General features: G+C 40.1%; 1 protein-coding gene across 8 annotated transcripts in view; it reads left to right on the top strand.

The window, feature by feature from the left end:
* The first annotated feature begins 6 nt into the window (after window positions 1–6).
* Gstcd (glutathione S-transferase C-terminal domain containing) overlaps window positions 7–12,396 on the top strand; it is a 114,307-nt gene continuing 101,917 nt past the window's right edge. For 3 of the 8 annotated variants that reach the window (XM_052730849.1, XM_052730855.1, XM_052730856.1), the window contains exons 1-5: window positions 7–120; window positions 1,688–1,840; window positions 5,590–5,737; window positions 8,101–8,539; window positions 10,877–11,323. In XM_052730849.1, the coding sequence (XP_052586809.1) occupies window positions 8,120–8,539; window positions 10,877–11,323 (867 nt within the window). In that variant the 5' untranslated portion in view covers window positions 7–120; window positions 1,688–1,840; window positions 5,590–5,737; window positions 8,101–8,119. Of the gene's footprint in view, window positions 121–245; window positions 357–1,687; window positions 1,841–2,014; window positions 2,180–5,589; window positions 5,738–8,100; window positions 8,540–10,876; window positions 11,324–12,396 lie in introns of those variants that run through there. The other 5 variants (XM_052730851.1, XM_052730852.1, XM_052730853.1 and 2 more) reach the window with 5 other exon arrangements.

Raw genomic sequence — 12,396 nt, 5'->3', positions numbered from 1 at the left:
AGGCCGCGGCTTCCAGCAGTAGCTTCGGAATCCCGGCTCGGGCTGGGCGGGAAGGCGCGGTGGCCCGCGTCGCCCGCACGCTCTCGCGCCCTCCCTGCCTGGCCGCGCCCCTGCGACCAGGTAAAGAGGGCGCTCGGGGCCCCTGAGGACCGCGCTGTCCCTCAGGGGTCGCCAGGGCTGAGCTCGGGGGCGAGGCAGGACCGGCGAGGGCTCGCAGCCGGCGGAAGTCTTCCCGGCCCCGCATTCGCCGCGGACGTAGCGGAGGGTGCGGCCGGAGGGCTGCGCGCCGTTCCGCCGAGTGACGCGTGGGCCACTCCGCTGCTGCTGCGAGCCAACCCTCCGGTCCTCCTGCGTGGGTAAAGGAACAGGGCAGCTTGGCGTGGTAGGGGTTTGGGGGGTCGTTTGCAGTTAGCTGCCGGGGGAAGACCTCTTGGAGCACACGCTAACTTTTCCCAAAGAGTTTTCCGTTGCAGCCCATCCTGATTGGACGCTGGAGGTGGTGGATACTGTTTCACAGTTACTCCAACGGATTTGCTACATCTGGGGAACCCTTTGCTTATATTATCCCCCATCAAAGCAGCGTTTCTCTTCGATCATTAACTTGAACAGAACATTTGAGATGAGCTTGCATGAACATTGCTTTGACTTCAAAAAATGACTGCTCAAACACATACCGCCCCAACTTGGCTTGGTTTGGGAATTACATGACCCTCCCCCTCCTTTCCTCCCCCCCCCCCCTCCCGCTCTATGTCCACCCCCAAATTCCTTGTCATAAACTCCTTAAGATCAGAAAAGATAGATTAATGTATCTCCTACCAAATTATTGCTAAAGAATGAGGCGTTTGTCAAGTTTCTTTTGGGCTTTTCAACAGAAAGGGTGTTTAGAGGAAAGAATACAAAAACTAGCAAGAACTAGTGATGAAATTAAACATGTAAATATGGTCATTAAAATGCCACGAGAATAAACTTATAATACAACAACTGATTTGCTGTCATTTACTAGATCAAACATTAAGCTATATTATGAGGTTTGGGGTTTTTTTATTTTTTTATTTTTTATAATTGCATTGTGGGAGCATACAATACGACAGTGATCGCCTTAAGTATTCTCTTTATTTGTATTTCATTTGCACCTGAGGGCTTCATTTTAAGAGGCCAAACTTCGAAAATAAGATTAAAGTTTGAACATTGTTTTATGTTATTAATTAAAAAACAACAACAACAATAACAGCACACCTTTAAATTAGTAAGAGACCATGGAGAGATGGGCTTTCAAGGAAGGGGCGATAGGATGCAGTGCTATCCATGGGGTAGGGGGAAAGTAGAAAGAACACTTCTATGTATTTGCTCACTTTAAACAAAGGTTGTAAACCTAAGAAGATTGGTTTTAAACCTGTTATTCTTTCTAGCTTTTGTTTCAGCAACACATGGTTTGAAATCAGCACAAACAATAATCCAGTTGCTCTTACTAATAGCAATAATGTAGCAGACATTAAAACTTCTGGGACTAACCAGGTGACAGTCTGTAGTGTAGACAGTTACTGCGTATGTGTTGTTTTAATCCTTCGATTCAAAGTAACTTACTGGATTCTGCTAGGATCACTTCTTGGGATGCAGGAGTTTAAACTTTGTATCATAAAATCAGTATTGTTTGCTGAGATAATTCAGTTTTTTTTTTTTTTTTCAGGCTTGCTGATACTTTCAACATGTTTACATTTCATGCTGTCAATCCGTGTTAACCACAGGTCAGATTTAGCTGCAAGCATTATGACTCCATAGCAACGGACAATTCTTTGAATCTCGAGAGAGATTATATACTTCTTCTGTAACTAAGATTTCAGTAAGCATTTCACTTCCACACTTCGCTTATTTCATAAAAATTTCTTGCCCTGGTAAGAAAAAAGCTAATTTTAATCATGGGCTAATTGCCTCTGAACTATCATCCTACATTACATAATATAATGAACTCTAAAAGCTGCATTTCTTTTTTTTTTTTTTTTTGACTTTTAATTAGGTGCAGTTGGCTATTTATCTGTGAAGAACATTTTTAAAAATCTGTATTGTAATAGAGTACAGTGGGGTTTGTAACTGAATAGTCTGCTTTGTCAGAAGTCTAAAACATAACCTAAGTTCTCCATTCAACATATTGAACATTCTCTGATGGAGAGAATTTGAGCAGGTATAAACAGATTTCAGTATTTGAGAGAAATATGCAAATGTTCGTACTTAACTATGTCAAACTTTATTTTGTATAATACAAATATCTGCTAATATGTATGTTGACTTAAGAATTCTCCATTTATCTTCCACCATTTTATGACTCCTTGGTTTTAAACCTCAGTACCAAATTTTCAATGTTTGTAAAAATAACACTTTTCAGTTCAACACAGTCCACACATTTCCTGGGGAGAAATTTGGAAATAAGAACATAAGGTAAATTTTCCCCATTAAAATTCTTGCACTTTAATAGTGTCAGTAGGTAAAGAATTTGTGAATAAATGATAATGAATAGTAGAGGCTGAGGTGTGACTTAGTGGCCAAGTGCTTACCTCCCACATGTGAGGCCCAGGGTTTGATCTGTAGCACTGCTTAAAACAATAAAGTAGCTAGCATTTAGTTAGGGGCTTATGTAACCATCATTGTCCGTTGACAGCGTATACCGTATGGAAGGTTCTGCTATGACATTCCTCATTTCATAACAGAAAACTAAGATGAAGGAAAGTTTCCTAGCTCTTAAGGATCAGAACCAGTGTTTAAGTCCAGTAAATATGTCCAAGAGTCTCGGCTTTTACCCATCACTAGACGTGTGTAGACGCCTTAGTAGTTGAGGTTAAGAGTTTTTCTGAATATCAGTATTTATGTCTTTGTTTCCCTGTTCACATGTTTGGATAGACTCCGGTTACACCCATCCTGAATCAGCTCTTGTAGGTGAACATGTTTCTTCATTTTTATTTACACTTAGCCTTTAAAGTAGACTAGTTGGAAGAGGAAATGGTGTCAGTAAGTGAGGCTAATGTATCAGACTGAGGGCTTCAGTAGTTACTCTTGTATGGATCGTTGGCAATCATTTGTGTATTCAGTCATCTTTATTCATCTCATAAACTAAAATTTGAACATTATCAATCATTGACGGTGTCATGTGATACACTAACAAGGAGAAGAATGCTGGACAAGAAGCTAAGGAGTGTGGGAGTGTGTTTCCGATTCGTGTGGTCAGGGAAGTCTTGAGACGGTATGTGCTAGAGAACTCAGTGGCGTGAGGAAGGGAAGATGAACAGCTAAACACAAAAATTCTCAGGTAGGAGCGTCAGACCTCTGAAGAACAGGAAGAAGTGTAGGTGAAAAGAGTGAGAAAGGATATGAATGAAATCAGACAATAAAGAGGGGATCACATTGGATCCACACTGTTTATTCTAGGTGTGCTGAGGGACTCCTGGGTCATATTGTGCAGGAGACCTGTTTTTAAAGGTTGTTGGAGAATAGACTTGTCGGGGAATAAGATGCTTTACATCCTGTAAGAGCTGGTGATGACCTCGGATAAAGTGGCAGTAGATGCTGAGGAACCAGATTTGGTTCTGTTTCAAAGGAGATAGCAAGAGAGGAGAGATACAGGCGTTTAAGTGGGGCTTTCGTCTTTGCGGTAGCTGAATGGTGTTGCTGTTTGATCAACAACTGGGCGGGTAAAGAAAAGGAACAAACTTAGCAAAAGATCCAGTTGAAATGTCAAGGAGCCTGATGTAAATGTAGGAGTCAGATAGTACTTAAAGCTACTGGCACTGAGATCACATAGAATGGTGCTGTTAAATGTGACTTCCGAAGCATTTAACTAATTATGCTTTATCAATCAAAAATCAGGAGTCAGGTATTGAGGTAAGAACATGAATGATCAGAGAAACTTTGGAGAAGCCATCAGTAACCTCCTACCTCTTGAGTTCCTTCCTCCAAAAGGGCCAAGATCCTCTCTAAACCCCGCCTTACTACTTCCTCTGTCCTCCAAAACCTCTATGGTTAATTTTGGTCAGCTAATGGCTAGCTCTGCCCTCTGATTCAAAACAAACTTTATTGTCAGAATGCAATCAAAGTATCACACAACAGACTTCTGTACTGATAATGGGTCATGAAATTAGTCAACAGCTATCATTTAAAAGGAAAGGGAAAAAACAGTATAAAATCAGATTTATTCAGTGTAATAGAGTATTCATGATATTATTTCAGGTTTTGCTGTTGCTTTTTCTGGTACTAGAGATTATATATACTAGGCCAGTGCTCTCCCACTGAGCTACTTCTTAGCCTTCTGATTTTGAAACAGGGCCTCCCTAAGTTTCCCAAGCTAGCTTTGAATTCACCATGTAGTCCAAGCTGGCTTCAAACTTGTGATCCTCCTGTGTAATTAGAATATGAGCCATGAACCCTTGAGCCATCTAAAGACTGTCCGGCAAATGGAATCAGGAAGCAACTGACAAGGAATTGTATCTAGTGTTGAAAATTGTCAAATAAACAACTTTGGAATGGAGATTTTTTTTTATTAAGAATTAGGAGGTTGGCATCCTTGCTGGAAATATTTTAATAATTTTCAGTTTGGTAAGATTGCCCCTACAATAAAATATGCTTTTATTTATACTATAATCTTACAGTATTAATGTTTTCTAAAATTTTGGGGTTTTGAGACAGATTCTTATGTAACACAGGCTGAACACAAACTGACTATGTATTTTAGGATGACTTTGAACTGATTCTCCTGCCTCCACTTTATAAGTGTACGATAGTATTTATTCTAAAAAAAATTCTGAATATTTTCAAAATAGATCCCTTCAGATTCAGTTAATACTTTAGTTTTTTGAGACAGGTTCTCTCTGTAGTCCTGGCTGTCCTGGGACTGACTGTATAGACCAGGCTGGCCTTGAACTCACAGAGATCCTCCTGCCTCTGCCTCCTGAGTGCTGAGATTAAAGGTGTGCGCACAATGCCTAGCTAATATTAAAAAAAAACAAAAACAAAACAGAACACTGATTGATATCTTGCTGAATAACATAGTTTTTTGTCTGTCATATAGAACATAATTTATTGTGTAATATTGAATTGCCAAAGAGCCTGACTTGAATTTTTGACTTTTGAACACAAAACATTCAAATCGATTTTTAAAATTCTGGCTGATAGAGAAGTATGTTTATTTTTAATTTTTTCTTTATATTCTCTCTCCTCCTCCTCCTCCTCTCCCTCCTGTCTTCCTTAGACATCTGCACACAGAACATAAATGGGGTGGAGTATTAAAAAATTTAAAACTTTTTTTTAAAAGGCAGGTTTTTCTCTATATAGTCCTGGCTTTCAGAACCTCAGTATGTAAAACAGGCTGGCCTTGAACTCACAGGGATCTGCTTCCTCTGCCTTAAAGGCATGTGTCACCAAGCCTAGCAGCATATGAAATATTTTGTCTAAGCCAAGATATATTATTTAGAATTAAAATGTCTAAATGTCTAAGTATTATACCTATGATTTAACACAACCATTTTCAAATATATCCTTGAAGATTTCTATGTAATGAGACTGAACTGTCAATATTTTCTTTTAACCTATTTATTCTTCCTGCAGATTCCCAGTGGTGTGGACATAAGAGATGGATGCATATTCCATTGGTTGTGCTCAGCTCCTGAAGCTTATGTTTTTGTCTGCTGTTTTATCATGTCCTTTCAGTGATTGCGGTGTGGCATATGCCAGGATTGAGAAAGAGCAGTGACAGGTCTGTGCTTGACAAAAATCTAATAAGGGGCAGTGCAAGCTGTGCTCTGGAAACCTCGGGGACCCTGAAATTGACTCTTGCGTGTCTGTCGTAAAGTTCAGGATGTAACTAGGGAACTGTCAAAGCAGAAAAAGAGGGGGGAAAGGAATTTCTTTTTGCCTATTATATTTATAAACTTTAAGCCAAAACTATGTTCTACTCCTAAAAACACAGTGCAAACCAAAACACCCCCCCAAATTTGTACAGGTTTATTAAATGTTTGATTTTTAACTATTATACTAATGAGTAATGAGAATTTGCCCAAGAGAGTAATTTTTTTTTAGCTCTACAATTATTAACTAACATTTTGATTTCCAAGGGGGGAGGAAAAAACCTCCACTAATATCTATATTGAAAAAAGCACTAAAAAATCAATTGTACTTTGCTTTTTCTCTTGGACAACTCATTAATTTTTCTGATTTCATCATGGGAAAATATTTCTATTTTATTTTGTTGATATTTAACACTAGTTAAGTACTCACAGTGAATCAAGTTTATAGCTTATATGCAAAATGCCTTTTTTTTTTTTTTTTTTTTTTCCGTTTTTTTCGAGACAGGGTTTCTCTGTGTAGCTTTGCGCCTTTCCTGGAACTCGCTTTGGAGACCAGGCTGGCCTCGAACTCACAGAGATCCGCCTGGCTCTGCCTCCCGAGTGCTGGGATTAAAGGCGTGCGCCACCACCGCCCGGCTGCAAAATGCCTTTTTAATGGTTCTTTTGTACCTTTCTACAAATGCATATGCACCTCACGCCCCCCCCCCCCCCACATACGTGCACATGCACATATTTTTTTTTTTTCTCTACTACATCTTCTTCTGGTTACATACTTATAAATGCTTTTAAAGAGTGCCATCTAGTGTCAGTTTTTGAATTGTGGTTTATGGATTAGAATGTGGTTAACTCAAATGCAAAAAGTCATTATTGACAAAAGCCTTAAATAAATTGACCTCAAGATATACATCTTTAAAGCGACCAGTGTGTATACTCATACATGTATTCCTTCAGCAAATACTTTTACATACAAATATTTAGCAGGCTCTATTTTAGGTATTATAGTTAACAAAATATTCTTACAGAATATTCTAATAGTCTAATAGACAAATAACATTGAATAAATAGTGTATTATATGGTGCTAAGTGCTGTGGGGGAAATTAAAGCATGGAAGGCAAAGCAAAAGGAGTGTGTAGATTGGGTTATAATATAAGAAGGAGTGTGTAGACTGAGTTATAATATCAGAAGGAGTGTGTAGACTGGGGTTATAATATAAGAAGGAGTGTGTAGACTGGGGTTATAATATAAGAAGGAGTGTGTAGACTGGGGTTATAATATAAGAAGGAGTGTGTAGACTGGGTTATAATATAAGAAGGAGTGTGTAGACTGGGTTATAGTATAAGAAGGAGTGTGTAGACTGGGTTATAGTATAAGAAGGAGTGTGTAGACTGGGGTTATAATATAAGAAAGAGTGTGTAGACTGGGGTTATAATATAAGAAGGAGCCGGGCAGTGGTGGTGCACGCCTTTAATCCCAGCACTCAGGAGGCAAAGCCAGGCGGATGGATCTCTGTGAGTTCGAGGCCAGCCTGGACTACCAAGTGAGTTCCAGGACAGGCACAAAGCTACACAGAGAAACCCTGTCTCGAAAAACCAAAAAAAAACAAAGAAGGAGCCAAAGAACATCTTAGCATCCAAGATGCTACCTATTATTAAATACCTGAAGCAGAATTCTGCGTTCTGGAAACACCGAGTATTTTTTGAAGTTGGAGTATAGATAGAGTTTGGGAGAATCTTAATTCACTTTTGGGGAAGCAATAAGCAATGAAAAAAAATGAACTTAAGAGACAAAATGATTACACTGTAAGGCACTGTAGGAGGTCTGACTTATTTCAGTAGGATGGAAAGATACTATAGGACTTAAGCTGAGTGGCAGAACTTCAATATTAACAGAATAAATTAAGGTTGGGGATGGGGGGAGGTGGAGGCAGTTGATATAATTTAGAAGTGAGAGTGACTGAGAAGCAGTGGAAATGCTGTGAAATAATTCTGTATTTATACTACAGATAGATCCAGAAAAAATTGGTGGGGGAGGGCTGTAGAAGAGTACTAACAGTGCTTCCAATACAAAACACCAAGGTTACTCATCTTAAAATCATCACTAAAAATGTTTAATCATGCAGAGTGGGAGGAAGTTTTCTTTTTAAAGCCATTCATCCTTGAAGTAAAAATTCTTAGATACAAATTCTTACTGATTTTTTGAAAAACACTCATCTTTTAGCTTCTAAATTGTTATATATATTTGAAGGCCTATAACCTTCAATTTTTGTTACAGGTGACCCAATGAAAACAAAATGAAAGGCATTAAGAAAAGTCCTACCGAAGAGTCCCTGTACCTGGAGTACTCTCACCAAACAGAGGGGTGCATCTTTCCTCTCCATACGTCTGTAACTCTGTTTTTATTATCCTACTGTGACTGCAAGGTCTTTAATGTTTGCTTGGTCCTTACCGAAGAAAATGCAGATGCTTCACTCCCCAGAGAGGCACTGTCCCAGGATGTGGACATACAGGTTATTTCAAGGCAGGCGCTCCCACCGATAGTCCAGAATTGCTGTTTGCCTGCAGTGGTAGAACAACCAGACGTTTTCTGTAGAGCAGGACTTGCTGTTGTCCTCAGACACGTAATCCAGAAATCCTATGAAGCTGAGCCCTCAAGAAAGGAGATTTTGGAACTTCTGGGTTTTAAAAAGACTTGTTTGAAAGCCTGTGCTGAAGTAAGTATATGGTCTCCTCTCTTACTTAAAGCTATCAGTAATAACTTTCACTCCAACATGATCTTAACTTCCTGTTGGTAACTATTGGATAGTTAAGAGTCTTTTACGTATGTCGTCATGACAGGGCAATAAAAAACAGTAAGAATTTAAGATGTACTTTATGAAGTTTTGAAATAATGTTTTCCCCCCTTTGTTATACTGAGGAATTTAAAAGAAATGTTCATATATTTGTAAGAGTTCAAGTTGTAGTGCCTTGCAATATCTAAGTAGTTTTAAAGCCTTTTTGAGTGTCTTAGTTACTTTTCGGTTGTTGTGTTAAGACACTATGCCCAAGGTGACTTATAGAAGAAAGAGTTTATTTGGGGATTACAGTTTCAGGGGACTAGAGTTCGTGACCATCATGGCAGAGAGCAGGGAAGCAGGTAAGCATGGTGCTGAAACAGTAGCTGAGAGCTCACATCTTCAGACACAACCTCAAGGCACAGAACTTACGGGAAATGGTTTGAGTCTTTTGAAAACTCAAAACTGCTCCACAGAGCCACATTTCTTCCAACAAGGGGACACCTCCTAAGCCTTCCCAGACAGTTCCACCTACTGGGGACAAGTATTCAAATATATGTGCCTGTGGGCTCATTCTCACTTAAACCACCACATTCTACTTTTTAGCCCCTACAGGCTTGGGGCCATATCATAAAGCAAAATGCATTTAGTCAAACTTCAGAAATCCCCATATCTTTCACAGTCACAATACTGTTTCAAAGTCCAAAGTTCTTACACTTTAGGCAATCTTTTAATTGTAACCATGTGTAAAATCAAAAGGCAAATTATGTACTTCCAACATTCAGTGACATGGAATTTATATTACCATTCCAAGAGAGAGTGAGGAAACACTGGACCATTGCAAGACTGAAACCCTGAAGGGCCAGTTCTAAATACTGTAGCTCCATGTCTGAAGCCAGAGGGCTTAGATGGCTCCACCAGCTGATTGCAATACACTTCTTTCTCTTGGGCTGGTTTCATCCCATCTGCAGCTGTCCTTGACAGATGGCTCATGGCTCTGGTAACTCCAACATCTTGGGGTCTCCAGCGCAATCCAGTCTTCACCTTCCCAGCTTTATGCAATGGCCTTTTGAGGCTTCCATACAGAGACTTCTCTGCCATACACCTGGCCTCAGCAGCTCTCCTTAATCATAAAGGAAGATTTTTCAATCCCTTAATTCCTACCTCCTTCATAACTCTAAAGCCAGAGCATATGCTGACCACTTGGGGTGTAGCATGGCTCCCTCCTTGAATTACATTTGTAGAAGCTTCCTTTGTTGTTGCTTTTTAGGAGCAGAACAATCCCTCAAGAATTTTCCTTCTACAAGTTGGAAGCTTAACTGGGTGGGCTCTTGTCCTGAGGGCACCCCTCCTTTTATTTCATTTTGCATTGGGAATGTCCTTATCTTATTGAGCACAAACAAGCCTTGGCTCCAAAGTTAAACTGTTAAATTTCCTGGTGCTCTTTCCCCTTCCTGCTGTACATTTTGTATTTCTTTTTGTCCCACTTGTTCTTTTTCACTTTAGATCTATGTAAGAGTGATACTAATAACCATGGGACAGAGTCAATGTTAGGCTTTCTTGAAATCTCCTCAGCCAAGGAAATTAATTCATTACTTTTTCATTTATCCTCAGTCAGATTCTTAGGATGCAGGCAAAAAGCAGCCACATTTCTTTGTCAAAGTATCACAAGAAAGGCCTCTAGCTCATTTGCTAATAGTATTGTTTCCCTCTGAAACCTCTTGAGCTGGGGCCTCCGTAGTCTGCACTGCTTTCAGCACTAGTGTCTTGCAGGCTCCTACTAGGATGGCCCATCAAGCCTGTTTTAGAGCAGTCAACTGCTTTCCTAGTCCAGAGTCTTTCACAATCTTGGAAAAAACAGCACTGTCAGGCCTGTCACACCTCCAACAAGGCCATACTTCCTAATCCTTCCCAAACCGTTCCACCACACTGTGGACCAAGTGTTGAAATGCGTGAGTGTCTTCTCATTCAAAACCATGGGAGGTAAGGACTTATTCAGTAAGAGGCTGCAGGAGTACAGAAGCTGCATCATTTAAGGTGTTCATGTTTGAAGCATTGTAGTATGTTTTCTGATCTAGCATAGGAGCTAAGCCCAAGGATTCTTTAGCCCATCACTTAAATTATTTAAACCACTCTTAAAATTTTGGTTGTGAGCCTAGCCTTTAACAGATGAGCCATCTCTCCAGCTCAGAATCACTCGTATTTCCCAATAACAGCTGATTTTTCTTCCGGATATGTGGAGAGGAGAGAATGGCTCACCTCTTGTTTGTTTTATAGGTTAGTCAGTGGACCAGGCTATGTGAACTCACCATCCCTTTGGCTGTTGAGAATTTTCTCCAAAAGTCTTCTGACCAGCCCCCAACTATTCCTGAAGAAATACTACAGCTTGAGAGAAAACTCAGCGAGCCTGTCAGAGTACACAATGATGACAAACTCCGCAGACAGAAGCTGAAGCAACAGAAGACTGCTAAGGGGAAAGCAAAGAGCCAGACTGATGATGCACAGCAACCATCCAAAGAGTTGGCTGGCTCATCCAAGAGTCTAGAACTGAAGGTGGCATTCTCAAAGCTCACAGTGCAGGATCCAGCTGCTGCCAACAGGGAGCCTTCTCACATCAGGAAAGCAAAAGCCTCTGACCTTCCGCCTCTGGAGCACGTGTTTGCAGAAGGACTGTACTTCACTTTGGCAGACATTGTACTCTTGCCCTGTGTTCATCATTTTTTGGTAAGGATTTGTCTGGACTCTGTATGTTACTATGAGTTTTAGTTTGTTAAATTGTTTAGTTTTGAATTTGGTTCTACTTCTTACTCTGTCATAGTTCTGAGCAAATTCTTAACACTTTCTGTTCTCTAATCTGTAAAATTGAGGTCACAGGACCTTTGTATTATTAGACTCTTGTTGTCTTCCCTCCAGAGGTACCGGTGTTAAAGGCTTGGTCCCCAGCCTGTAACATAGCTGAGAGATGGGAGAACTTTCAGGTGAGACCTATTGCAAGGCAGCTGTGGCAATGGCTGTTTGCTGTTTAGCTGGATGTAGGCATTGTGGCCCCTCTGTCTCTTTTAGCTTCTTTATTTGCATAGATAAATGGGTCTTCTCCACTGCACCTTCCTGCCACAGTGTTCTGTGTCACCACAGGTCCAAAATGATGGAGTTAAGTGACCGTGGACTGTGTGACAAAATGGACCTTTTCCTCATTAAGTTTATGTTGCTAGTCTTTCTCTGCCCCACCAGCCATCTCCCAAATAAATGACACAGAGACTTCTTATTAATTATGAAAGCTCAGCTGATAGCCTAGGCTTGTTTCTAACTAGCTCTTACAACTTAAATTAACCCATTTATGAAAACATACCTAACATGACTACAAGTTTGATTGTTATAGGTGACTAACTACTAGCCTGTATTTCTGTTATCCTAAACAGTTTGTAATAATAACTTTCAAGGATTAGAAATTTACATTACATTGTATAGCTGGAAGTTTTCCTATATCCTGGCCAGCCGGCATTTGGGACAAATCTCTCCCACTTGTGTCCCCCAAGTAAACACCCAGAGGCTTATATTAATATAACTGCTCAGCCATTAGCTCAGACTTATTACTGACTAGCTCTTACACTTAAATTAACCCATAATTCTTATCATCTTTATTTAGCCACATGGTTTGGTACCTTTTTTTCAGTTCTGCCTTGACATTCTGCTTCCTCTGTGTCTGACTGGTCACTCAGCCTTCCTCTTCCCAGAATTCTCTTGTCTGCTTATCCAGCCTATACTTCCTGCCTGGCTACTGGCCAATCCACATTTTA

This window comes from Peromyscus californicus, unplaced genomic scaffold (genome assembly GCF_007827085.1).
Source record: "Peromyscus californicus insignis strain IS unplaced genomic scaffold, ASM782708v3 Scaffold_9__1_contigs__length_137607984, whole genome shotgun sequence".
In the NCBI taxonomy this organism is placed as follows: domain Eukaryota; kingdom Metazoa; phylum Chordata; class Mammalia; order Rodentia; family Cricetidae; genus Peromyscus; species Peromyscus californicus.
Note: the sequence above shows the minus strand (reverse complement) of the source record. Positions and strands in the feature narration are given on the sequence as shown.